General features: G+C 35.7%; 1 protein-coding gene and 1 long non-coding RNA gene across 3 annotated transcripts in view; one reads left to right on the top strand and one right to left on the bottom strand.

The window, feature by feature from the left end:
• STX17 (syntaxin 17) overlaps positions 1-25,934 on the bottom strand; it is a 69,734-nt gene extending 43,800 nt beyond the window's left edge. Inside the window, exons 1-3 of one of the 2 annotated variants that reach the window (XM_051966819.1) lie at positions 25,839-25,934; positions 15,043-15,224; positions 12,421-12,486 (exon numbers count right to left, since the gene is read on the bottom strand). In XM_051966819.1, the coding sequence (XP_051822779.1) occupies positions 12,421-12,486; positions 15,043-15,165 (189 nt within the window). In that variant the 5' untranslated portion in view covers positions 15,166-15,224; positions 25,839-25,934. Of the gene's footprint in view, positions 1-12,420; positions 12,487-15,042; positions 15,225-25,677; positions 25,753-25,838 lie in introns of those variants that run through there. The other variant, XM_051966812.1, reaches the window with a different exon arrangement.
• LOC127541603 (uncharacterized) overlaps positions 25,794-27,064 on the top strand; it is a 37,860-nt gene continuing 36,589 nt past the window's right edge. The window contains exon 1 of the long non-coding RNA XR_007948461.1: positions 25,794-26,001. This is a non-coding gene — a long non-coding RNA (uncharacterized LOC127541603). The remainder of the gene's footprint in view (positions 26,002-27,064) is intronic.

The raw sequence follows: 27,064 nt of genomic DNA, 5'->3' as shown, positions 1-27,064 counted from the left end.
TTTAAAAAGAATAAAAGATAAGAATTTATACATATCTATACTTCTATAATCATCAAAAAGTAATTACTCTGTGTTAATTGAAGTTTCTGGGAAATAGCTAATTATGTGCCTAGGGATTAAACGTAGAGTGGCTGTGCATATATTTGTCTAAAACCTGCAGTGGATATCTTTAGTCAATATTGACTTATGGATAGCTAATACTTTTAAAACACATAATTTTGAGAGCAAAGTGTGCTGCAGAGAACATTTGGTATCACAATAATTAATCTGATTTCTTCTTGAAGACAAACAGAACACAATTCTGTTAGTAAATGTTTAAACAATTTAGAGCAAACACATTCTAGATATCATGTAATTTATTAGCGAGACTTCCAGAGTCATAAGTATTTAATTAAAATAAAGATCTAGACATGTTTTACTTGTATCATGGTAAATACTTATTCTAGTGCAATAATATCAGCATTAACAATACTTAATTATCTTTTAAAAATAAAAAAACAGAATAAGTAAAACAAATAAGAATCATTAGGTTCAATCCCTCAAATTAGCAGCAGATATCAAAGGAAAGGAAGTTTGATACTATCACTTATCTACCATTCATTTAACAAATCTACATATTTGATTCATAGAATATTGATAATTAACAATGTAAACTTAAAGTTTTAACATAACGGAGGGGTCCTTAAACTACGGCCCCACGGGTCAGATCCCGCAGCTGAGGACTTTTATCCCCCTCACCCAGGGCTTTGAAGTTTCTTTATTTAAAGGCCCACAAAACAAAGTTTTTGTTTTTACTATAGTCCGGCCCTCCAACAGTCTGAAGGACAGTGAACTGGCCCCCCTATTTAAAAAGTTTGAGAACCCCCTGTAATAGAGTTAAGATGCTGGTTGCTTTGAAAATAAATGAGCTTTTGGTCACCAGAAATGTTCAAATAACAGCTAAAGAAATTATTTCTACTTTGAGGAAGACTAGACTAGATGACTACTTCCCAACTCTTTAGTTTCTCTTAAATATTTATTATGTTAGGGAACAGAATGATACAGTGGAACAAGATTGGCTAGAAAGATCAGGAAAATTGGTGTTCAGTTCCTACTGTTACTAAATAGTTGTATGAACTTTGAGTACCACTTCATAGAACTGACTCAGATTGGCTAAGACGATAGAAAAAGATGATTAATTGTTAAGAGATACAGGAAAACTGGGACAATAATGCATTGTTGGTGGAACTGTGAAATGATCCAACTATTTTGAACATCAATTTGGAAATTATGCCCAAAGGACTATAAAACTGTGCATACACTACTACAACCCAAAGAAATTATAAAAAAGGAAAAAGGATCCATATGTACAAAAATGTTTGTAATAGCTCTTTTTGTAGTAGCAAGGAAATTGAGTGGATGCCCATTGGTTGAGAGATGAATGAACACATTATGTAATGTAACAGAATGTAACAGAATACTACTGTTCTATAAGAAATGATAAGCAGAAAAAAATTAATTAATTAATTAATTAATTTTAAAAAAAGAGAAATGATAAGCAGGCTAATTTCAGAAAAGCCTGGAAAGACTTAAATGAACTAATGCTGAGTGAAGTAAGAACCAAGAGAACCTGTACACAGTAACAAGAAGAATATAATTAACAGTGATGGACTTGGCTCTTCTCAATAACGGAGGGATTCAAGGCAATTCCAATAGACTTCGGAGGGAAAATGCCTTCTGCATCCAAAGAGAAAACCATGGAAAATTTATATGGATTGAAGCATAGTATTTTTACTTTTTGTTGTTGTTGTTATTGTTGTTGTTTGTTCGCTTTTTCTTTCTTGTGGGTCTGATTTTTCTTGCAAAGATGACAAATATGAAAATATATTTTAAAAGATTGCATATGTTTAACCTATATTGGATTGCTTGCTGTCTTGGGGAGAGGAAAGGGAAGGGAAGGAGGGAGAAAAATTTGGAAAACAAAGTTTTACAAAAATGAAGGTTGAGGGGCAGCTAGGTGGCATCGTGGATAGAGCCCAGCCCTGAAGTTAAGAGGACCTGAATTCAAATCTGGCTCAGATACTTAACACTTCCTAGCTGTGTGACCCTGGGCAAGTCACTTAATCCCAATTGCCTCAGCCCCCCCAAAAAGAAGAAGAAGAAGAAGAAGATAGAAAATTATTTTACATATGTTTGGAAAAATAAAATCTATTAAGAAAAAAAAAGTAATATAATCCTTGGGAAAAAAAATTACATTTTTCTGGGCCTTAGCTTATTTATTTGTAAAATAAGGGTAATAATAATTACCCAACATATTTTTCAAGACAGCTGGGGATATGTGAACTTATTTTAACAACTGCTGTATATTATTACTTAATAAGTTTTAAGTCCCAATCACAAAGTCTCAGTATTATTCTTAAAATGAGATATTCATACTAGTTATATAGGAACATTTTGAAGTATCCCAAAATGCTGTTTCTCACTGCACTATAAACTGACAGACACTAGTACTATGCTATAAGGAACAATCACAGTTTCTAACATCCATTCGAGGATGTCCAATTAGCAACTTGTGATGCAAGACCAGCATTCAGAAGAAATACCAAAGCAGGATATATAAATCTGGGAGTCATCTGCAAAAATTATAATTTAACTCACAGGAGCTGATGAGGTCACCATAAGAGAATGCAGAGAGAAAAAGATGACTCAGTTCAGTGCCCCCCACAGTTAGGGTAACATAATATAAATGATAATTCAGAACATGAGAATAAGAAGGACTAGTCAGGAAGGCAAGAGAAGACTCATCCAAGTTTAGAGTAGTCCTCTTTTACCTGGATTACTGCAATACTCATTTAGCTGATCTCCCAGTCTTCAGACTCTCGCAATTCCAATCCATCTTCCACACAACTGCTAAATATATTTTACTAAAATATGTCATTCTTTTACTCATTAAACTCTAATGGGCCACTATTATAACCTTTAGGATTAGATATGAATTTGTTTGTTTTTTAAAGTCTTTCACAATCTGGCCCCAAATTACTTTTCCAAATTAGTTATTCAGTACTCCCTTTCTTATACTTTGTAATCCACCCAGATAGATCTTTACACTTTTCTTTATCCATAGGACACATGGGTTTGGCATTCCATTACATTTATATATTAAAACTTATTCGCCCTTTCTCCAATTTATGAATATCCTCTCAGATTCTCATTCTTTGGCATCTCAAAAAAGAACTCTAAATACTTCTGTATATCCTTTATTTTGGTTAGGACTCATCCCTCCTTGAACCTACCATCTCTTTAATCCTCCTTCATTTCTTTGCCGTTACACTATTTCCCAGTTGAAAGTATTTCTGTACTTAACTATGTGTGTATTCTTTTTTGACCAGTTTAAATAAGAGTATATTCTAAGTATCAGCCACTCCCTATTTTTCCCTGCTCCCAGTTTGTACAGATGTATATTTCCCCTCACTTAACTTCCCTTAATATTCCTTTTTGCTTCTTAATGTGTCTTTTTCTTCTATTCTCTTTCTGTTCTAAAGATCATCAAGATATGGCAGAACCACTCTCAGGCTTTGTTTAATTAGACTCCTTTTATGAGCCCTAATGATGATAGAGTTCAGAGGGGATACAAGGCATCATTTCCCCATATTTGAATGTAAGCAGTTAATCCTTATCTAGTCCTTTATCATTGTTTATTCATGTTTACCTTTTAATCTTTCTCTTCACTTTTGTGTTTGAACTTCAAAGTTTCTCTGCAGCTCTGATCTTTTCATCAGTAATGCTTGGAAGTCCTTTATTTCATTAAAGATCCGTTTCTCCCCTGTAGCATTGTACTCAATTTTGCTGAGTAAGTTATTTTTGGCTCTAAGCCGATATCCTTTGACTTTTGGAATAATGTGTTTCAAACTCTTTGTTCCTTTAAAATAGTGACTGCTAAATTTCATGTGATCTTGATTTTGACTCCTCTACACTTGAATTTTTCCTTTCTAGGTTCTTAATGGTGTTTTTTTCTTTTTTTGACCTGGAAACTTTGGATTTGACTCTTTTTCCTTGACCTGTTTTCCACATCAGTTGTTTGGCTATGAAATATCTTACATTCCCCCCTCCCCAATCTATTAACTTTGTTTTTATTATTTCTTGTTACCTCACAACCACTGGTTACTTGGTCCATTCAATTTTTAGGGAGTTTGATATTTGGACAAAGCTTTGTATGTTTTGTGCCAAATTTCATTCTCTTTCCAATTCTTGCTTCCATAACTTTCGATTTTCTTCCATTCCCCCCACCCACCCAGATGCTCTCATTTATTAAAAAACAAAATAAAACATTTTAAACTCTTTTATTAAACTCTTGCTTCATTTCTCCAGAAATTCTAATCAAATTTTTGCCTCATTTTTGTATTTCTTCAAAGTTTTGCATATAGATGCTGCCACAATAGCTCTTTATGATGAAATTTTTTTTTAATTTGCTTAATTCTTTCAGACTTGATATTAGGTCTGGGCTCTTTAGCATTTCTGGAAGGAAAGTCTAGGATAGGCCTGCTGCTGCTGCTTCTTTGGGCTGGAATGTTTCTTTTTTTTCTCTACACACTACACAGATTCTCCCAACTCTGCATAGGTCCCCTTTTCAATATATACTAGATCTGTGGCCTGGAATTGCGGATGGGAGACAAAAGTTGCCAATCTGTATCTATCTCCATTATGGTGCTCTTCGTGGATCTGAGATGTACTATTCTGCTGATGCACAGCCTCTCCCTATGTATAGGAGTGTTCTTGGCTGGGCTCCATTCCCAGTGTCTGAAGATCTCTCTCTCTCTGCCTCCCTAAGACAAGGTGAACTAGACAAATGATTCAGTATAACTGTTTCTATATTTCCCCATTAGGATCAGTTTGGTATATTATTTATTTATGTTAGGAGGAGTCTGTAGAAGAATTCACTGAAATGATTCCTATTCCTTATCCCTTAGGCTCTGCTTTGACCAGTGATTTTTTTTCCCACTTGATCTGTTTTCTAAGTTAGTTGTTTTTGATATGCTGTATCTTATGCCTCTACTTTTTCAATCTTTTAACTTTAAAAATATTTTTTCTTGGGGCAACTAGGTAGTGCAATGGATAAAGTACCAGCCCCGAAGTCCAGAGGACCTGAATTCAAATCTGGCCTCAGACACATAACACTTCCTAGCTGTGTAACCTGAGCAAGTCACTTAACCCCAACTGCCCAAGCAAAAAGAAAAAAAAAAAAAAAAGTCTTGTCTCAGAGAGTTTGTTACATAAGAAAGCTTTTGTATTCCTTACAGTAAGCTGTTAATTCTCTTTTAATGCCTTCCAAAGCTCTCATTCCTTTTCAAATTCCTTTTATGTTCTGATTTCAATTATTATATTTTAAACTCTTTTTTAAAATGCCATCTTCATTTATTTTAGGAATTATAATTGATTATGTAGCCAAGCTATGTTTTTCTTTGAGGCTTTTTTAGTTTATTTTTTGTGTGTTGAGTATCCATTTCATCATAAGAGCTTTTAAACTTTTTTCACTGACTTATTCTACTAGCTTTTCTTCCTGGGTATGGAACTTTGTTATAGGACCAGACCTTTGTTCTGGTTTTCCTGCTGGGGTTCTCATAGTATTATATGATCTTAACTTGTCTTATTTGGGATTCTGCTGCATTTTTAGTGCTATGCATTTTCTTGACCACAGGAATCCTAGCTTGTGCTGGACAGACACAAACTTTCAGTGGGCCTTATGGGAGGGTAGGGCTCCTTATCAAGGCCAGAATCTTATTGCTTATTTCTTGGTTTTTCCTGGGCTTTTAGACTTTACTTTAGGTCTGGGTAACCCAGCTGCAGATTTGCTCCTAGGTAGAACTCCAGGCAAATGGCTGCTGGCCCCAATCTCTATCAGCTGTGATGATTAAAAAATCTCAAAAGCCATAGCTTCTGGGTAATTTAATCATTTTATTAATAAGGTCAACAAATGGTCATTTGACCATCTTTTTTAACAAAGACAATCATGGTGGCAGGCACACAGTTTGTATACCCTTCCCAAAGTACCGATGTTAAGGAAAGGGTTGTGAGTGACATCATGTCAAAAATATCTCTATACTCAGACCACCCACACCTGTGGATTATCTAAACAAAAGAATCTGCCTTCACCCAAGCCAAAGTTTCCCTGCCTTAGATTAAATTTTTAGTAGGATTAGGTAAAATCTGACTAAAATGAGGAGAGTTAATTTAATGTCATTATTACTAATGTACTTCAAGGGACTAATCTTGAATCTTGAAGAAGGGGAAAGTTCTGAATCTTCCTGAAATATTGGTTATTAATAATCATTTCTCTCACAGCTAAAGGAAAAGCTCAGCTAGTTCAGAATGTCTGCTGCCTGCTTATCTCTATTGGTCTAGGGGGCTAAGTCTGAGATTTACTTTGATATCAAAAACCCAAGATAGCAAAGGTAGTATGAGCAAATAATTTTTTCTGTATAAAAGATTTGGGTTTGTTTGTTTTTTGTGAACGTCAAGAAAAACAGAAATCAATAGCACAATATAACCCAAAGAAGGTGATCTTAAATTATAATAAGAAAAAGATATGTATAACCAATGAGAGAAATTTTAACTCTAGTATAATGGTCCTGGTCAGATCACATTTGAGTACTGTGTCCAGTTTTACAAGTATTTTAGGAAAAATGATGAGAATGTAGTTTTCATTCAGATAAGAGTCTATCAGACAACAAGCATTTATTAAGCACCAATTATGTGCTAAACATTGGGGACACAAATACAAGGACAACAAGGGCATAAACTGGATGTTTATGTAGAGCTTTTGATAGAAATAAGGAAATTTCTAAGAATGGTAAGTTTGGTGGAAAATGAGTTCTATTTCTTCTTGGAATCTTACCTGTGACCTTCTCACAATAGGATTTTAATTAGAAGTTAAAAGAAGCCAAAAATGCAGGAGACAAAGGTTGAAGGAAAGTATTCCAAGCATGGGGAAGACAATGCCAATGCCTAGAGTTGCGAAACAAATGTTTTTTTGCAAGGAAAGGAGGCTAGTATCATTGTATTACAGAATTCATATGGGAAGTAAGCTATAAAAAGAATGGAACAGTAGGAATGGATCAAGTTGTGAAGAATTTCAAAATCCAAATAAAAGATTTTATATTTAATCCTGGAGGTGACAAGGAAATCTTAGAGTTGTTGTGGTAGAAGAGGTGAAATGGTCAGACCTACACTTTAGAAAGATTAATTTGACAACTGAGTGGAGAATGGATGGGGTAAGGAGAGATTTTGGGCAGAGAGGCCAACCAGAAGGCATCTTTAAGAAACTGTCCAGACATGATATAAGGGCCAGCCTAAGGTGATACACAGTAATGGACTTATGCCAATGCAATGTCAGAGAACAGAAGGGAGAATATGGGATGTTTGTTATGAAGATAAAATTGCAACAAATTACATATGGGGAAAGAATGTGAAAGAGTGAGGAGTCAAGTAAAACACCTATGTATGTGTTGGAAGGATGATGGTGATGCTCTTTATGGTAATATCAAAATTACTAAGAGAGAGGATGTTTGGGGAAAGATAATGAATTCAATTTTGGATAAGTTTAGTTTAAGATACTTACAAGGCATCTGGTTTGAGAGAAGTTAATGTTGGATAGGTATACCTGGGAATCACCTATAGAGATAGTTGAACCAATAGGTATACTGAGATCACCAAGTGATGTAGCATACAAAGAAAAGAGGGTGCTAGATAGAGACTTGGGGAACACCTTTAGTTTGGGGGATGAAGATCCAGCAAAGGAGACTGAAGGTCAGGCAGGTAGGAAAAGAACCAGGAGAACATAATGTCATAAAAAAAAAAAGAGAGATAAGAAAGTATCATGTCAATTCTGATGGATATGGCTCAATTAATGATGTGATTCAGGCCAGTTCCAATGGTCTTATCATCATCTGCAACTGTAGGAACTGAATGTGGATCTCAACATAGTATTTTTGCTCTTTTTGTTGTTTGCTTGCATTTTGTGTTCTTTCTCAATTTTTTTCCTCTTTGATCTGATTTTTCTTGTACAACATGATATTTGTGGAAATATGTATAGAAGAATTGCATGTTTAACATATACTGGATTACTTGCTATCTAGGAGAGGGGGTGAGGGGGAAGGGAGAGAAAAATTTTGGAATACAAGATTTTGCAGGGGTGAATGTTGAAAACTATCCATGAATAAGTTTTGAAAATAAAAAGCCTCCATTTAAAAAAAATGGAAAAGGAGACATTTTAAAAAAGTTCTATCTATATGTATTTATTCTCTCTCCTTGTTCCTTCAAAGGTTCTTTTACAGTAGAGTTTCACTTTTGCCTTTGTGTGCCCAGAACATGGATTAGTTAGGACAGCACTTCAAATAGTAAACAGTTAAATGTTTTTTGCTTAATTGATAATTGTAATGTAAACCCCTTGTAGGCAGGAATTGTTGGAGAAAAGAGATATTAGACTGACACTTGGAATATCTGAACAATAAAGGAGGAGAAATGATGAAACTAAAAGAAACTATCAAGAAGAAAAGGGTGTTCAACAGGATCAAAAGCTGCAGTAAAGTCTAGAAAATTGAAAATTAAGAAAATCCTCATTAGCTGTGGTAAAGGAAATGGAAGCACTGATTATAGATGAACCTTCAAGATCAGCTGCCAAAAAAAAAAAAAGAGAGAGAGGATGATGGGTAGTAGAGATGGAAGGATCATGAGGGTTTTTTAAGCAAGAAGATATAGGCATATTTGTAGAAAGTAGAAAAGAAACTAGTCAATAAAGAGAGACTAAAGATTAGTGAGAGGATGATCAAAGAAGCAGTCTGAAAAAGGAGATGGGACAGAATGGGATTATTTATGAAGGACCACCTCTTTATGTGAGAGGGGTAAAGAAAAAGATGGTGGAAAACTAAGTAATGTGAGATAAGGAGGAGGGAATATTAGAGATGCTTATAGAATGGCCTCAATTTTTTCAGTGAAACGTGAGGTAATATTCTCAGCTGAGAAGTTAGGAGGAAAGGGGGAGCCATGGAAGCTTTGAGGAGGGATGGAAAAAGTTTGGAAAAAGCACTGGAGTGTGTAAGATAATGAATGGCCCATTTGTAATTGTGTAAATCAATTTATAATAGCTCCTCTAACAGTTTTTCATGATTATCTCCAGTTTTGTTCAGTAGAACATGAGTAGGAAAGAAGGCAGTATACAGTAGGAGCAATGCAAGGTGAAGTATGGCAAGGTAAGACTGGTGAGAGGATAAAGGATTCAAGAGAACAATGTTGAACTATGGCTCACTAAGGGGTCAAGATGTGTTATATCCAATGTAGGAAGTGCTGGCCTGAAAAAGAACTAAGTTGTAATATTCTTCTCTAAAATGTAATGTTCTCTTGTTGGGGTTTTCTTGGGGTCTCTGGAGGCAGCCTTAGTTTCAGTTCAGTAATCACCCCAAATGCAGCCAAGTATTAAAGTCCAAATCCTTTATTGTCTCTTTCCAAGTCTTATCTCCTTTCCTGCAGCCTGGTTAGCTTTCTTAGAGGCCTATCTCTCTCCTTGGTTCCCAAAGCTTGAGCTCTGGCTTCTGAATCTCCTGCACTGCCTTCTCTGGCTTCTGAATCTCCCGGACTTCCAAGGATTTGTGCATCATCCTCCAGCCACAACAAAGGTGGAAGATGGAAAGAATCTGTCTCAGTCTCCAAGAGCTTCTAGTGCGTTTGTCCTGTCTGGCCCTGAAAGCTTCTCCTTACATGCCCTACACTGAACATACACCAATCATTATATCACTATTAAACCATTATTTGTTATAGGATTAAATCAATGCTAAACTAGATTTAACCACTGTTTTCTCAATTCCACTTAATACCTTGTTTCAAGTTCTGGCCCATAACCTCTCCTTGTAGGATTAAATCAATCATACTGAACCATGCTAAATTAGATAACTATTGTCTCTATCAATTCCACTGACTTAGTGACCTTGTAAGAATCCTTTGTTTCATGTTCAGAGTTCTGGCTTATAACACTAAGGGATGAGAAATCATAGTAAGGACAAAGAATAAGAGGCTTTGGGATTGCAAGGCAAAGGGAGAGAGAGGGAGAGTGATTAACTAAGAAAAGTTTAGAGTTCATAAACATGGAGGTAGAACACTTGTGAGTGACAGATCAATCTAGGATTATTACTATCTTTTATATATTTGTGGTGCAGTGATTAGAATGTGTCAAAAAAAGATTTAGTACACAAAAAAGTGTGTACGCTTAGCCTAGTAAAGAAAAGACTTCATTACCTTAAATATGTCAGTTGTCTTTAAGTATGTGAAGAGAGATTAAATTCACTTTACTTGGAAGAATCAAGAAAATAATATACACAAGGACTACTACAATAATAATAATAATAATAATAATAATAATAATAATAATAATAATAGCTAGCATTTATGTAGCCCTTTGAAGTTTGCAAAATCTTTTATATTTGTTAACTGACAATAACCCAGGAGGTTGTTGTGCTATTGTTATACTTATCTCACAGATAGTGAAACAGTCACAAAGAGATTAGGTGGCTCACCCAGGGTCATAATCTAATAAATGATTAAGATAGGATTCATACACTGATTTTTCTCCCTCCAAGTACTACTCTATTCTTGCTGCCTCAACATTGTAAATAATGAGAACCACTAGAAGATAACTGAAAATGCACATTGCAAAATTACAAATAGTAAGTTTGACTCCAAAGACATATGAGAAAACATTTCCCTCTACTTCTTTGTGAAGAGGATATGTGTAAGAATACTGCAAAGAAATTGTCAGGTTTTTTAATGTACTGCTTAGTTTTATGGATTTCTTTTTTTCTGTCATTTTCTTTCTTTTAAATTACTTGTTATAAGGAATAGCTTTCTGGGAGAGGAGATGGATTGAATGCAAAGGGAAATTTAGATGGTTAAAAAAAAGATAAAAATTTATTTAAAAAATTTCATTCTGTGAGACATAATTCTGGCCATAATTAATATGGTATATGTTTGGCTTAAATACACATATTTGTTACTAAGGTATTTTTTTTCTTTTTTTCTAGAGGAGGAAGAAAAAAAAAGCTTGCAAAAAATTAAGTTAAAAAATTAATTTTCCTTTGACCTCAGAGGGCAAAAGTAGGAGCAATAAATGGTAGTTGAAGGGAAAACTTCTTAATAGTAGAGCAATCTAGAAGTGGAAAAGAATTCCTTGGGAAGCAGGCTAGATTTCTTCCAGTGAAAACTAAATGAATATTTGCTGAGGAAGCTTTAGAACGAATTCTGTTTAGTCTCTTCCGACATTTGGAAGTTAAAAAAACAACCCTGACCCACAATGTAGGCTATAAATTGGTATTTATATCAGAAACATATATTATTTTACATGTTTTCTAATGAAAATCTCATAAAACAAAAAATATAAAAATTATACCAAGACCTTATAAGGATCATCTGATGAATTAGGCTTTTAAGAAATCAATGCTTCTCATACTTTCAAAATTTTAAGCCATATCAATGACATGTTCTGAACAGTTCTATGACAAAAGGAGTCCTTTGCTAATAATTGGCATAATACAATTATCTATTTTATAAATCAGACTTTGTGAGAAAGAAGGACCAAAGGATTAGCTTCATAAATAATTTTTTTATATACATATAAATAATGTGACAACAAATGAAGGCAATACCCTAAAATGATGCTTTTTATTTGCCTATGAAGTAATAGCTGAAACTACTTCTTGGTTTGGGTTACTAGCAGTACAATTTAGGGGGATTTAGCCTTATTTTCATCCTTATGATGTTGTGCCACAGTTCCCTTTTAGTATCCTGACTCAGTTTCCCAAAATTATCCTGCCTTGGTTTCTCTGAATTGTTCTGCCTCAGTGACTAATTGTTCTGATCAATCCTGCAACACCACTCCTCCTAATCACCAGAATATTTGAAAAGGATAAAAGACCTTCTATCTTAGACATCATAACCCCAGTCTTTCCCTACTTATCAGAATGCCTCTCCCAATCCCAGAATGTCCTGTGCCTCCCCCCATCTTGTGAGAGTCCCGTTCCACTCTCAGCATCCTGACTCTGCTTCTGCCTCTGTCTGCCCCCTGTATCTGAGCCACGTGGATATATGTCATTGAGAATTCACATTGTTTGCTGGATTCTTGGATATGATAGTCTCATTCAGTCCTGGAATCAAACCATGGATCCATTTGGTCTCCGTAAACCTCTCCTTTTTAAATAAAATATTAATACTCTCTAATCTCTATCTTGCCTCAGTTTCTCTGGCATTACAATGATAGAGGCAATGTTTCATAATGCTTTTAAATGATAGAATGATAAAAAATTTATACAGTTCTTGTAACTACCCTACCAAAAATGAATGTGGTTTTTGTATTTCTTGTTGTTTTTCAGATTCAATATATACACCATTTAACAGGCTTACCTGAACTGTCCGACCCGCATGGATATGTTCTGCATGTAACCGATCCCAAAGTCTGCATCGCTGATACTATATAAAGGGGGAAAAAAAAAAATTCAATCTTTCATCTTTAAGAAGTGAATAATTTGACTCAAATTCCTTCAGGTTCTGAAATTTTCAGTAGTTTCCTTCTTTGAGATGAAAGGTATGGCTTTGAATTGTTGTTATAAGACAACTATGGTTGGGCCTGAGGTCTTCCACCCTATGCCAGAAGCAAATTGAACTATTTCCCCAATGTGTTACAATTACTTGTAGTACTCACAAGACAGTACACTTTTCTCTAGGAGTAGAGAAGGAAATTGCAGCTCTACGCCATAATTTCTTCCTTGTTTGAGATCTTTGAGAGCTTTAAGGGGGACAGGGCAGAGTAGCTTATTTAGATGGCAACAACAGACATTCAGAACTTAAAGAGACCTAAGACCTAAGAACTTAAAGAGACCTAACCCAACACCCTAATTTTGCAAATGAGAAAACATAAAGGTGCTCAAAATAAAGTTACAAAGTAGTAAAGTATAATTGGCCTTAATGAAATCTTTCTCAATCTCATCTGACTCCGGTACTTTTTCTCTGTTGATTATTTTCAATTTATCCAGTATTTAGCTTGTTTGTACATAGCTATTTGTATATCATTTCCTCCAACAGACTATGAGCTCCTTAAGTACTGGGTCTATCTCATACATTTGTATTTTTTAATCTCCAGTGCTTAATACAATGCCCAGTATTGTATTAAGTGAGCACTTAATAAATGTTTATGTCTGAATGCTAGTCAGAGTCAAGCTATTATTCTGCCGTGAATATAAGTTTTACAACAGTCTTTCTAACATTAGCATTAAATATAAGGGGAAAGAAAAGGAAAATTACAATCCTTGTTCAGAAATGCTTGTCCAAAACACCTTTTGAGGCTTCTTTCCCTAGTCCTATGTCTTATATCTAGTATTTTTTCCAATCACATTTCCCAAAAAGAATCTCTTTTTTTTCCTTCTTCTGAAGCAGCAGAGGTTCCCCTCCCTCCCTCACTGCCAGAAAAACACTTCCTGAATAATTTATGACTTTTGCTAGTTTGTCATTAGACAGCAAATGTCTCCAAAACATGAAGAGTTAACCTGTGGCATATATGGGAAAAGAGAATCTGCTCTTAAGGAAACAACTGATTTTAAGCCAAAATAACAGGGAAAGAGACAAAAATATGTCTAGGCAACCACAGCACTGCCAGAGACACTGTGGTGAAAGCTGTCCTGGGATATACTCACAAACACAGGCCCTAAGTCCAAGATCAAAGAGCAAGGATAAGGCAAGATAAGAGAGCTCAGGAACAGGAGAAATCAAAACAAGCTATGGATATTAGACCCAAATCAGAAAGCCAAATCAAGGTGTAATGGAATAGAAAGCTTTGGAGGGGCAAGGCAATCTGTTTGGACAGGATTTGTTTTGTTTCTTTCCCTTCTTTTACAGGGATATTGTGCTAGACTACATGTAGCAAGAATTTTAGGGATTTTTGCTCGGTCTGAAAGGGGTCTGATGGCATCACTTTTTTTCAGATTTCTCTCTCAAGATCTCATCCTCCATTTCAAGCCCAAGTTTCCTTCCTGGTCAGCCACTTACCCCGCAAGTACTATCAATGTCCAAACTGATATCACCTCCAGTAATGAAGCCCCTTATCTACCCACACTCTAGCCAGTCTGAACTCCATGGCATTACTTCTATTAACAGTTCTCTTTCCTTCATTTTGTCACTACTACCAATTATTTCCCTCTATTCCCAAACTGCTCTCTGGGCAAATGTCTTAGATCTCTTTTTCCTCCTCTAAAACGTTGTTTCACAGTGAAATGATGACGTTAAGAGACCCTTTTGGGACACTGAACATCAATTTATTATTTATGAACAATTAAATTTATGTACTATCTTCTATATGACATGAACTATGCCAGGTCCTGGGCACACAAAGACAAAAAACAAAACATCCTATATATCCCCGAGAAGGAAGAATGCAACACATACACAAACAAAATGGGAAAATAATACACAGAATAAAAACAAAGCATTTCAAGAGAATGGAGAAAACACTGATGACCTGAGGGATCAGGATTGGATTCATGTATGTGTGTGTATACACACACACACACACACACACACACACATATATTCATTATCTTATCTGAAAAAACAAACAGGTTGCTATTAGATTTTCAAGTCTAAAAACTGAGATACAGAAAAAATTTAGCCAAGAGCTGAGAATTCAGAGAACAGAATAATTGTTCCTTACTACTGTAGTATGAAAAAATGTATAAATATTATGTTTGAATAAGTTCTGTATTTTAATTACTAATAGTCTAATAAATCAATATGAACTAATAAAAAAATCTGTAGCCTATGTCCCTAAATGCTTTCCTAAAGAAATACTCTATGAGTGACATATTTGCAGAGCAGAAAAACCAATAGAGAAAATAAAGCCCATTGTTAAATCAACAGGAACCAGGTGTTTTAGCAAACCATCTCATCTAATATTTCAAATTTAGTTAAAGTCCACAATAAATATAAGTGGACCTATGTAACTGTTTCCTCATGACAGAAAATGAAGGGGCTCACCTTCTCAATATTTATCTGATGTTTTCTCAACCTTTCCAGGTCCGTTGGGATCACTACTTTAATGAATTTCTGGATAGCTGGTTCAACACGGCGCAATTTCACTCTTTCTTCATCTTCAGACATCGTAAAGTGAAGGTAGTCACCACGTGCCCAAATTGCTTTCTCCACTTATGTAGAAAAACCTAAAAACAAGTATTTATTTTAAGCACATTTTCTAAGCAACTTCCATGATTTAATTTTTTTAAAAGTTCCCCTATTTTGTAATGCTCTAAACAAATTATAAAGCATTTACTAAAAATGTAATACTTAATATAAATAAAACTAAAAGTGAAAAATTTACCCGTAACATTTCTGAAGGACAGTATTTTAAACTAAACAGAAAAGAAACTGTTTTACTTTCTAACAATTTCTAATACTATAACAAGATAATTATGTAACTATTTGTTGGAAAAAATACTTTAGAACTCATAAGTAGCTAAAAGTTTCCAAAAATAAAATTCCTATTAAGACAATTTTGTGGTTCTTCTATTCATCTACAATACACTTATTTGCATTAACATTCACTAACATTTCACTTGGATTTACAAACATGAACTTTTCTAAGCTTTATTATACAAAGTTGTACTCTTCTATAAATAGTATGTAAATGTATAAAAACTAAAATGTACTGCTACTAAACAAATGTTATTATTCATTCATTAAACAAATGTTTATTAATTACTATATACAACTTAACCACTTGGTTCCTCAACCTAGTCACTTTTCTTCATCTACTCTTCTATTCTAGCCACATTCGAAGAAGGTTATACCCTTGATTTTACCATGACTCACAAATGCATCACCTACATGATCAAGAATTCTAAAAATCTTTTTACTGATTATAATGTATTGGCTTTTCACCTCTCCTATCCTTCCCTTATCAAACTCCTTCTTTACACACACTATCATCTCCAATCCCTTGATCTCTAAGTTTTTTCCCCCAGTCATGACTCTTACATTAGCCAGTCTTTAACTTTTTTCTTCATCTAGACCAGTTCAAATCTATACTATTCTCTTCTATCGAATCCCTAGTCTCTTTACTCTGCCAAATCTGAGCATTGGATCTCTCCTATCATTCACCATCTTCATTTTTACAACAGGTGTTGAACTAAGATGGGAAAAATCACGTAACTAGATCATTATAATTTGGTCCACTACAAATTAATGTTATACAAGCTCCCCTGAGCCCTTCCTGCTACTAAGCAATACTATTATATATCCCTTAACAATCCACTATCTCCACTCTTTCCAACTCTATCAAATCTCCAATATCTCCCCGGTTCCCAACTTGTCAGCTGAGAACCTTGTCTCATATCTTACAGAAAAAAAACTAGGCCATTTGCCATGAACTCTCTTTTCTCCATCTTCCTCATCTCATATCTGCAATTATCTCCTCCTTTACCAACCCTCTACCTGCAAAAGAGATTCCATTCTATCCTTTCTCCTCCAACAGATTGTCTCCCTCTCTCATCCCCATACTTTCACTTATTTTCAATCCCTCTGTCTACTAGCTTCTTTGCTACTTTCTACAAACATGCCTATGACTCCTCTAGGCTGAAAAATAAACAAACACACTCTCACTTAATCCTTCTACTGCCAGTGACTACTGTTTTACATCTCTTTTGCCTTTTGTGGCTAAACTTGAAAAGATAACAATAGGTGTCTCCACTTTCCTCTCACTCTCTTCAGTCCTTACAAAACTAGCTTCTGACTGCATCATTTCTTAATTTTTTTTCCTCTCCAAAGTTATCAGTGGTCTTTTAATTGCCAAAAAACAAAACAAAATAACCAATCCAATGGCTTTTTCTCAATCCTCATTCTCCTTGACCTCTTTGATAATTAGGATCATAGATTTAAAGCTGAAAGGGATCATAGAGGTCTCAGGCAAGACTTGAATTCTGGTTTTTTCTGACTCAAAGCCATCTTTTTGTCCAACTTAATTTTAAGTGTGGTTGAAAATCTTGTCATCCTATAGCCGGATTTGATGATGAATCTCTATTTTAAAAATTGTATCTAAGCAGGGATTTTAGCTTCCCACTAGTTTCTTACCTAATATCTAGATGATATCAAACTCAGCAGATTTGGAGCATGGAGTGGTAAAATATGGGAAGATATGGGTGCTAAGTTTATTAAATAACTTCTCCTCCCACTGTTTCTCTAGATAACTGGCTGACATGAGGAAGAGGAATTTGATTTGTTCTACTTAGCCCTAGAGAGCAAAGTAGAACCAATGGATAGAAATTTCAGTTTGATGTAAGAAAAAAAATTTCTAACAATTAGAACTATCCAAAAGTGGAATTACTTGGCTCAATAAGTTATGATTCCTCCTTCCCTCCCAATCTTAAATTAAAGATCAGATGCCTACAAGTTCATATGCTGTAGAATGGATTCTTAAGTACCAATTATCCTAGAACAGGGCTTTTTAAACTTCCTTCACTTCCCACCTCCCTTTTCACCTGAGAAATTTTTTATGCAATCCTGGGGTATAATTAATATATGAAATAGGTACACAAATAAAATATTTATGATAATAAATGATAATTCTGCAATCCCTACATTTAGTTTATATGAAAGCTCCTTCCCCTCTATCCCCCTTTCCCCCTCTTAGGATCACAACCCACAATTTAGGAAACTTTGGACTAGAAGAACTCCAAAGTTCCTTCTAATTCTAAGGCTATAAAACTCAATGAATTGAGATAGCCTACTCTTCTAAAGTCAGGAAATCCATCATAGGGGGATACACTTTGAAGCCTAGCAAAATATGCTATAGCATATGCTGTTTTAGAATTGACTTTGAGGACCCAGAATCTTTTTTATATCTCAATAAAGCACTGAAGGACTTTAGTGGAGGACCACCATATTTTGCACATAAAAATGAATCCTAAGACTGTAAGTCAAATTCCTGTTTGGAAAACTAAAAATATAGCCATCAAGAAAGTGCTAAGACATCAAGTTTCAGCTTGAAAAACAGAAGGTATAAGAATCAAAAAAGAGTTACTATTACAATGTCTAAACAATCACTGTGCTAAGTGCTATGGGAGAACATAGAGAAGTTTAAGGCCTACTGTTTACAATCTCGTTAAGGAAACAGAATATAGTCTTATCTCAATAAATTCATGTTGTCTAATAACACTAGGGTTTCATTGCTGCTGGGAAACTCATTCATTAATCTTTAAATGTTTTCTTACCATATGCCCCACTAAAGCTGCAATGAAACCCCATAGTTATGTTTAGTTACAAAATAATTATTAATACTTTTGTAAGGGCTAACTGCCTAATTTCCATCTTTTTCTGAAAGTTAAAGTCATAGGATTTAGAACTGGAAGGGATCTTAGAGATTTGGGAGTTAAAATGCCCCATTTCATTAAAAAGAAAACTGATATCTAGTAGAGGTGAAATTGCTTACTCAAGGTGACACAGATAACGAAGTAGTAAAGATGGGATTTGAACTGAGGTCTTCTGGTTCTAAAATCATTCTTTTCAAGCTGATCCCTTCTTCTCCCATTTATTCCTTCTTTCTCTTTAATATTTCTTTGATGGCCTTTTTTCTTAAGACATACACAGTATTATTGGAAAAGTACTAGATTTGAATTCTGGTATAACTACTGACTCCCTGTGCAGCCCTGAACATATCACTTTACAACTACAGGTCTCTGTTTCCTTATATGTAAAATGAAGATTTGGACTAAGATTCTTTCCAATGCCAAACTTTCTTATTCTATGAGATTACCTCACATCTCATAAAAACCTTTCACTTGACCCTGATAATCCCTCTAGCTTTCATCCTATTTTGTTCTTTGTACTACCAGTCTTTTAAAAAGAAAGGTTTCTACTTGATTAACCACAAAACTGTCAAAGTGATTATTCCTGTAGCAAAAATTTGACCATATCACTGCCCTGCTACAGATGAGGTTGGAAAAGGAGATCCCAAAAGTTTGGGGTCACAGACTGGTGTCATGAGGTGTCTCAAAAGAATTTGAAGGCTTGAACCCATTTCCTAGTCAAGGGGCAAAGTTTTATTATAATTGTTTTGCCATTACAAATGGGCTAAGTTCCCAAAGAAATTAGCAAAGTCTTGAGAGGAGACCACTTTATCCAACTTTCTATCACTGACTTGCTAATTCTATGGTCCAGAGGCTTAGTCTCTGGAATCTGGTTATCACTGACCAGATTATCAGTCAGCAATGAATTAAGGAGTGGTCTATTCAGAATCAGAAAAGTGTCCTTCTTAGATTGGTAGTGTGTAAAGTCCCTAAAACACCCTCTAAAACCAGAAGATTTAGAATGTAATGACTTATTGTTAGAACAGAAGCCCCTCCCTAAAATCAGGGGACCTCAAAATCATTGCTATATTACATCATTACCTCTAGGAGTAAATTCAGTTCCTGTTTGGCAGTTTAAAATCTTACACTACTTGGCCTCAAGTTATTTTCTTAAGCGTCTTTCATATTACTCACTTATATGTAATTCTATAGTTCAGTCAAACTGGCCTTCTCATTATTCTTCTCATGAGTATATTTTAACTCCTATCTCTTGTTATTTCTTATAGCTCAATAATATTCCATTACTTTTATAAATCATAATTCCTTTAATTATTCTCCTAAATTTTGCCCAAAATATAAGGGAAATGAAAGCTGAATCAGACAGTGATTGCATTGAAATGGTGAGACAGGTGGACCAAACTGATTTTTTGAATGTATTTTTCTATAGAAATATTGTTAGTCAAGTTCAAGAGTACCTCATCTAGTTAAGAAGTTTCACCTACATTCTTATGTCATTCCATCCTAACACTTTTAAATAAAACAAAATTGCAGTGGGCAGTTAGCTTCCTATCAACATCATACATGGAAACACATTCTTGACTGATGAAAATTTGTACCAACTTAAAATAGGTGAAAAGACTAACTTCATTGGTGGACTAACTCCATTGTTGTTCAGTTGTTTCAGTCAGATTAAAATCTTTATGACTCCACTTGGGGTTTTCTTAGCAAAGATACCACAATGATTTGCCATTTCCTTTCCAGCTCACTTTACAGATGAGGAAACTGAGGCAAACAGGATTAAGTGACTTGCCCAGGGTCATACAGTTAGTACATATCTGAAGTTGGATTTGAATTCAAGTCTTTCTGACTCTAAGTCTGCTACTGTATCTACTGCCTCAACTGGCTGCCCCAATACAAACTCCTTTTCCCTTCAAATTCCACCCTTCTGCCAGATTTCTTACCTGTAGTTGGAAAGCACCTGACAACATTCATGCCTCCTTCTTTGTGCTAGTCTTAGGACAAAAAAAATACTGTTCTGTCTAGCAACCATTTTGTAATTAACTATATAATTATTCTCCACTAGTCAGAGGGTTCAAGCTGCTTAAGGTTTTTTTTTTTGTTGTTTTGTTTTGTTTTTTAATGTATTATGAGGCTTCTTTTTATAGTGACTAGAAATTGGAAATTGAATGGATTCCCATCAATTGGAGAATGGCTGAATAAGTTGTGGTATATGAATATTATGGAATATTATTGTTCTGTAAGAATGACCAGCAGGATGATTTCAAAAAGGCCTAGAGAGACTTACATGAACTGATACTAAGTGAAATGAGTAGGACCAGGAGATCATTATATACTTCAACAACAATACTATCTGATGATCAATTCTGATAGACGTGGCTCTCTTCAACAATGAGATGAAACAAATCAGTTCCATTTGTTCAATAATGAAGAGACCCAGCTACACCCAGCGAAAGAACTATGGGAAATAAGTATGAACCACAACATAGTATTTCCACTCCCTCTGTTTTTGTTCGTTTGCATTTTTGATTTCCTTCTCAGGTTACTTTTACCTTATTTCTAAGTCTGATTTTTCTTGTGCAACAAAATAACTGTATGGATATACATATATTGTGTTTAACATATTTAACATGTATTGGTTCACCTGACATTTAGGGAAGGGGATAGGAGAAAGGAGGGGAAAAGTTGAAACAGAAGGTTTTGCGAGGGTCAATGCTGAAAAATTACCCACGCATATATCTTGTAAATAAAAAGCTATAATAAAAAATTTTTTTTAAATTATATTATGAGGCTTTGATTTCACCAACTTTATGTGGAGGTGTACCCATAACGTAGTTCAAATATATCATGGACTAAACAGATATATGTTGGGCTGGTATATAATTTGTGTTTTTATAGGAAAATAAATTCTGAGTACAAATCTGAGCCATTCATTGTTGTACTTTTTTAAACAAACAAAAAAGAAGTTTATAACTGCCTACATAGTTTTTTGTGTACTTTTTACATATTACACTTTTCTTTCTTTAAGAGTCTGGACTCTAAATTTACTGCTCACATGTAAGGCAGACACAAGAAATACAAAATATGATCCCTTGTACTTAAAAGATTTATAATCTAATATACTTCTTTAGGATAATAAATTGATCTTTTATACCTTGACACAATTTCTTATGACAGGGACTCAAAATAATCTTCCAGACATTTTTTTTTCCCTTTTTGGCTCACAGCTATGATTCAAAAAGGTCACTAGTTGATGAACAATTATTAAGCATTTACTTTGTGGCAGACATTGTACTGTAGGCTGGGGATAGAAAGAAAGGCAAAACACTGGCTCTGTCATATGGATGTTCACTTTTAATAGTGGAGACACATAAATAACTGTTGTACATAAAATATATAGACAAAGTAGATGGAAGGAAGACACTTGAAGGGAAGGCAGGGGAAAGGCAGGAAGGCACCTGGAAAAGTCAGATCAGTTATATGAGTTATATATAAGTTGATATTTACATAATATTTTAAGAATTGTAAAGTATTTTATATGCAACATTATCTTCTTTTAGTTTCCCAATAGTGCTGACAGATACATACTATAGGGATTACTCTTCATCTTAAAGATAAGGAAACTAATTCACTAAAGAAATGTGACTTGTCCAAGGCAATTCCAATAGACTTTGGATTAAAAAATGCCATTTGTATCCAGAAAAAGAACTATGGAGATTGAATGTAAATCAACACATGCCATGTTCACTTTTTTTCTGGTTTTTTTTTTTTTCCTCCTTTCTCTCATGGTTTTCCCCTTTTGTCCTGATTTTTCTCTCTCAATATGACTCAGAAAGCAATGTATATTTAAAATAAATAAATTTTTAAAAAAAGAAAGAAAGAAGTGACTTGGCTGCCTAGGTGGTGACATTTGAAACTAGATCACTCAAGGTACAGAGGCTTATGTCTTTACAGATTTTTTTTTCTTATACTTCTTTGCATGTCTTGGACAAAAACATGAGGACTTAAGGTAGGGCAAATTAAGAACTAATGTTATGATTTTCATATCATTGCCTTTCCACTAACATATGTTGCTAAAGACTGAAATACATGCTATCATTTATAGTAAAATTTTACACATTATCTTCATTTGAAAAAGAATATAAGCTTCTTGTGAGCACAGAGTTTTTCTCTTTTTTTGTCTTCTATCCTTACTAACAAACTCAGTGCCTGGCACATAATGATTGCTTAACTCTCACTAACTTCTGATTTCTGAATATATCTTTCCCTTATTCTTCTATCAAGCCATTCCTTGTAACAAAGAATAAAGGAAAAAAAAAGCATTTCAGCAAAATGAATAATACACCAATGAAATCTAGCAGTCTATGCAATGTTCCACATCCAGAGTTCCCTACCTCTGCCAAAAAGGAGACTAGTGGTTTTCTATTTCTTTTCAATATGTGGCTACAAACACTAAGTAAAAATATAACATACAAAAAAATTAAAATAACCCAAGTGATTTTAATAAACATCAGAACCAATACATACAAATGAGGCTTGTTCCAATAAAGTAGTCACTTAGGAGGCTTTTATTACAATGAAGCTAATATGCAAATATTTTTAATATTTCCTTCAAAGTGTGACATAGATATAAGATATCTATATAGACATAAGATATAAGTGTTATAGATATAACCAATAAGAAGAAAGGTTAGACCTTTCCCCCAGTACTAATGAAATGTCACAACTCCCCCAAATAGGAATTATAAAAAGCTCCTCAGACCAAGATACTAAGAAACCTAATAAGGTAACAATCCAATGAATTAACAGGCTAATTCCTCATCCCTAATTTACTCATACAGCACTCTACCCCATTAGCTCCCATGCTCTGGCAGGGCAGCAAAAATCCTTTCTACCTCCTGATGTTCTTGGGATCCATTCTGCAATTTCCTTGATGCTGCTACAGGTCTGCCAATGCACTCTATCTCTACCCCATCATCTGATAGCAGTAAACCTCAATTCTGCTCATCCCCTCTTGGGAGAGGCGGGTGAGTGGGTATAAGCAAACATGCTGTTCCTGAGGCAGATGTCAAAATGTAAACCAGGCTAATACAGGCCCAAAGAAAAGAGGACTGGCATCCAGCTGGGGTCAACTCTGTTCCCCACCAAAATTAGTGTAGGGACTGAAGTTGTTGAAAAGTGAATTTCTCAACACTGGAGGAGACTGAAATAGTTTTGAAATACAGTCCCCAAAAGATCCTTTATCCCACATAAAGGAATAAATGATGGAGGAATATGGGGAGAAAAAAAAAGTATCAAAGACTTTAGAAGAAAATTCAGTCAAAAACCAAGTTACTAATTAAAACTACATTAATACAAGTTATTAATTAAAACTACAAAAAGCACAAGTTACTAATTCAACAGGGAAGATATCCAAACAGAAGGGAAGATGGCCACCAAAATATCTTCGAGTTCAAATATCCCAAAATGAATATTGTAAAAGATAGGAAAACTGAACTGACAAGAATTTTATGGATTCCCAAACAGCATTGAACCAAGTGAGATTTTCCCAAACTGTTCAGAGAGAAATAAGAATCTTGAAGGCAGAGGCTAAAGAAAAATAAATAGCAGAATTTATGTACTGAAATCCAAGAGGTGATTCTCTCCAACAAGTAACATAGAGAACAAATGATTGAGAATATAAATATAATGAAATGAAGGTCAATCTGGAAGAAGAGAAGTAAAATTCAGTATTTTTTTACACTCACACATTCTATCTCTATGCAAGAAAAACACATTGATCTTAAAGACAGGTTGCACAGACAATCGAATCATTACAGTTCTCCTAGAAGAAAATGATATGTCAAAAAAACCCGAAAGCCATAATGTAATAAAAGATAAGTGCTTAAAACTCGTGGGCACTTTAGAATACAGAAAATGGTTGTTAGGTCATCTCTAAGAAAAACATCTTTTGCTATAAATTCTAAGATACAGTGGTTAGATTAAACAGTTCTAATACCAATCAATCAATCAAGTTTTATTAAGCATCTATTATGTACTAGCCTCTGAGCTAAGCAATGGGGATACAAAGAGGCAGAAGAGAGTCCTGCCCTCAAGGGGCTTACAATCTAAAGGGACAGACAACATGCAAACAAATATATACAAAGCAAGCTGTACACAGGACACAGAGAAAATATTTAAGAGTGCATTATAATTAAGAAGGGTTGGGACAGGCTGTTTAAAAAAAAAAAAAAAAAAAAAGACCTTACTGGGGACTTAGCCAGGGAGAGTCAGTAGATAGAGCCTAGAAGAGTCTTCCAGGTATGAGCAGGCAGAGAAAACACCTAAGGTTAAGAACTGGAAAGTCTCCTTAATGAAACAGCTAGGTGGCCATTATCACTGTATCAAAGGTTACTTGTCAGGGAGTAATAGTAAAGTTTACGTCTGAGAAGGTAAAAAAAAGTTCAAACTTATATAGGACTTTGAATGGCAAAGAGGAAACAGTGAGGATGCGAGAAGGTACGGTCGTGTCCACTGTCAACAAAAACAATGGGCATGAGTGGGATTTAAATCCAAGTCCTCTAACTCGGGAATCTTCGCTCTCTCTTTCGTGGCTCCATGTGTTTCTCGATATATCAACATCCCACAGAATCACTGCTCTCCTTTACAAGTGTCAACATCATCATCACCGTCCTGGATCACATTTCTGTCACATGCAGTCTACCAAATTTCCTATGTGTATTTTTAGTGATTTCCCACCCGTGTCTTTTTCAACCATCCCTAAGTCAGCCACACGAGGCCACCATAGCATGGTCTTCCCTCAGGGGTCACACGCATAGTCTCCTATCACTTATCTTTTCCCTCTCTCACAGTTCCATTGACTTCATTAGTGACAGGGCACGTGGATTTCACCACCCACGCGCCCAATGCTCGTCCCCCAACAATTCCCCACACCTGTCACTCCATTACGTCACAGGGAAAGGGAAGGAAGGATGTCTATCTCTGGACACTCCACTACGTCACAAGCTCAGCCGCCCCGCCCCCGAGGAGAGGTAGGGTGGGGTGTCAAAACCATTTCCGGTGCCCTTATCAAGATTCTACAAAGTTCCCTCAAGACTGAAACCGAAATCCTAAAATTAGTTACTTTTTCAGCTCGGTTCCCGCCAGGGGGAGGGAGGCTGATCCTAGTACACGGGGCTGGAGCTTGCCACCCTGCCCCGCCTATGCCAAGTCCTCGGGTCAGATCTCTTCCTGCTCCTCCCCTATGCGCGCTCCTAACCGTCCCGCAGCCCGCGCTCGGGTCCCTAGGCAACCCCTCTCCCGGCGTTCCCCTTACCTCACCCTCGGACGCTGGCTGGGACTGGGGCCTCCCCCGCGTCCCGCCCCCCACCCCCTCGTACCAGCCGGAAGAATCTGCGCTCGAGGTAGCGCAGGCGCGGTGGTAGCATGGGGGAGGGAAGACTGCAGCCCTAGCAGCGACTCCGGGGGTTGACCCACCTAGCTCGATTTAAGCTCACCCGCCGGATAGGGGTGGGGCGGGCGTGGTATGTTTTTGCTCCCTCTTTTCCACCGTGCCGCCGCCGAGTGTGCGCGTGTGTGATCCAGCGACGCCGCCACACCCCTGTTCTGACCCGGGGCTTTGACCGCCTTTTCGAGTGACGTAAGTAAGCCCGAGTGTTTGGCCTTGGGCTCTTTGCAGCCTTAGTACTTGGAAGTGTGTGGATGTTTAAAATCCAGTGGGACTAACAAAGGAACTGAAGCTGCGTCTCCTGAAATACGAGGTCCTCACTGCAGGGCCCGGGGAGTGTATACATGCCCTGACACCCACGGACACACCCACGCACACACACTATTTGTGGTTTGTGACCTTAGTTCCACCCACCCGAGACGCGGGGCTTCTAAAGTAAACAAGTCCCCCCCCCCATCCCCCCCTTTTTTTTTCTTAGATATTTTGGAGCTGCCAAGACTTTTACACTTCGAGGAATCTTTGGAGTTCATGAAAGTTTCCAAGAGAAAAAAAGCCATAGAAAACTTTCTTGGGAGGAGTTGCTAAATCGGAAAAACCTGGGAGAGATCTTGAGAATTAAGAATCCCAATAGACTTATTACTACTAATTTTTGAACATGTGATACTAAAGTAATGCACCAATTTTTTAAAAAAATATTTCACTTTTTAATGACTTTAAGACAGGATTAAGGAATCTTCTCCCTCCCCCCACCTTTATTCTAATAACCACAGAGGGAAAAAAAATTAACCGCAAAGGAAAAATAATTATTCCAGAGATGGAGAAATGTAAAGTATTACCACTCATCCAGACATTACCATTCTATCTCTAGTAGAAATGCTATGAAACTAATATAGCAAATTTATAGGCACCCACATTTCGGTATATCACTGCCACTAGGGCATTCTAAATTTGTTTTCGTTAAATATTTCTTAGTTATATTTACAAATATTTTTAGCATTAATCTTCTAAAATGTTGAATTCCAAATTCTCTTCCTCCCAAACCCCCTTTACTACCTTGAAAAGGCAATTTTATATCGATTAATACATGTGAAGTCATTTAAGACAAGAAGAATAAAGGGGGAAAAGTAGGCTTCTATGTGCACAGTTAGTCCAATAGTTCTTAACATCAATTCTTACAATTTGGATAATGTTTTTCCTTAGGAATTGTGTGGTTACAATTTAATTTAGATGTGAATACCATGGAACTTCTGATTGC

The sequence above is a fragment of the Antechinus flavipes genome, chromosome 1 (genome assembly GCF_016432865.1).
Source record: "Antechinus flavipes isolate AdamAnt ecotype Samford, QLD, Australia chromosome 1, AdamAnt_v2, whole genome shotgun sequence".
Taxonomy (NCBI): Eukaryota; Metazoa; Chordata; class Mammalia; order Dasyuromorphia; family Dasyuridae; genus Antechinus; species Antechinus flavipes.
Note: the sequence above shows the minus strand (reverse complement) of the source record. Positions and strands in the feature narration are given on the sequence as shown.